This window comes from Myotis brandtii, unplaced genomic scaffold, assembly GCF_000412655.1.
Source record: "Myotis brandtii unplaced genomic scaffold, ASM41265v1 scaffold855, whole genome shotgun sequence".
NCBI lineage: Eukaryota > Metazoa > Chordata > Mammalia > Chiroptera > Vespertilionidae > Myotis > Myotis brandtii.
Genome location: NW_005371476.1, coordinates 302,546 through 303,300, shown reverse-complemented (window position 1 = coordinate 303,300; position 755 = coordinate 302,546). Strand labels below are relative to the sequence as shown.

Genomic DNA, 755 nt, shown 5'->3' with positions numbered 1-755 from the left:
CCGGCTCACCGTGCGCGCCGCGGCCCCGCGCCGCCAGAGCCTCTACGTCCTGCTCATAGCCGTGTCCCCCTACCCCTACTGAGGGGGGGCTCGTGGCCGTGGCTGTTGCGCCAGCCGGAACCTCCGGAGAGAGGGGTGGGAAGGAGCTAGAATAACCCCCCTCGCCCAGGCCCTTGCGTAAGAGGTGTCATCTTCTCCCGCCTCCATGCGTCATCGGGACTTTCAGTCAACACGACCCTGCGGGCAGCCTTGACCCAGGACAGCAGGACCCGAGCTGCCCCTCCTCTCCTTACTCCCCGTGGGGGCGGAGGCCCGAAGGCGGGTGACAGAGGCTGCCCATAGGCGGCAAAGCCACAGGCAGAAATGGGGTGAAGCCTGCAGGTCTGACGCCCCCAGGCTTGCCCCAAGCCCCAGGGGCCTGGGCTGGGTAGGACACAGCGTCCAGGCCAGCCCGGGGCAGGGGCAGGGGCAGACCCTGGGGATGGCAGCGGCTGCCATTTGCCCACACCTGCACTGTCGCCCGGCCCCGGGGTGTGTATGTGTACATCATAAAAACGCTTGTTTTTAACCAGCTCGATTTCTTCATCCAGTTCTTTGCTTGATAAGGAGGGGCTGTAGAACTCCACCCTCTGTCCAGGGGCACTGGACTAGGAGCCCAGCAGCCTGGCTCCCTCTGGGTAGGGCGGCCCTTGTCCAAAAACATGAATATGACAGGAGCCACCCAACCCCCCATAGGGCCGGGGGGAGAATTACAT

The 755-nt window shown here is 64.6% G+C and overlaps 1 protein-coding gene across 1 annotated transcript in view; it reads left to right on the top strand.

Annotated features, from left to right (window-relative positions):
• HMCN2 (hemicentin 2) overlaps positions 1–528 on the top strand; it is a 139,122-nt gene extending 138,594 nt beyond the window's left edge. The window contains 1 exon segment of the mRNA XM_014532199.1: positions 1–528. Coding sequence (XP_014387685.1) covers positions 1–82 — 82 coding nt within the window. The 3' untranslated portion in view covers positions 83–528.
• Positions 529–755: the final 227 nt, after the last annotated feature.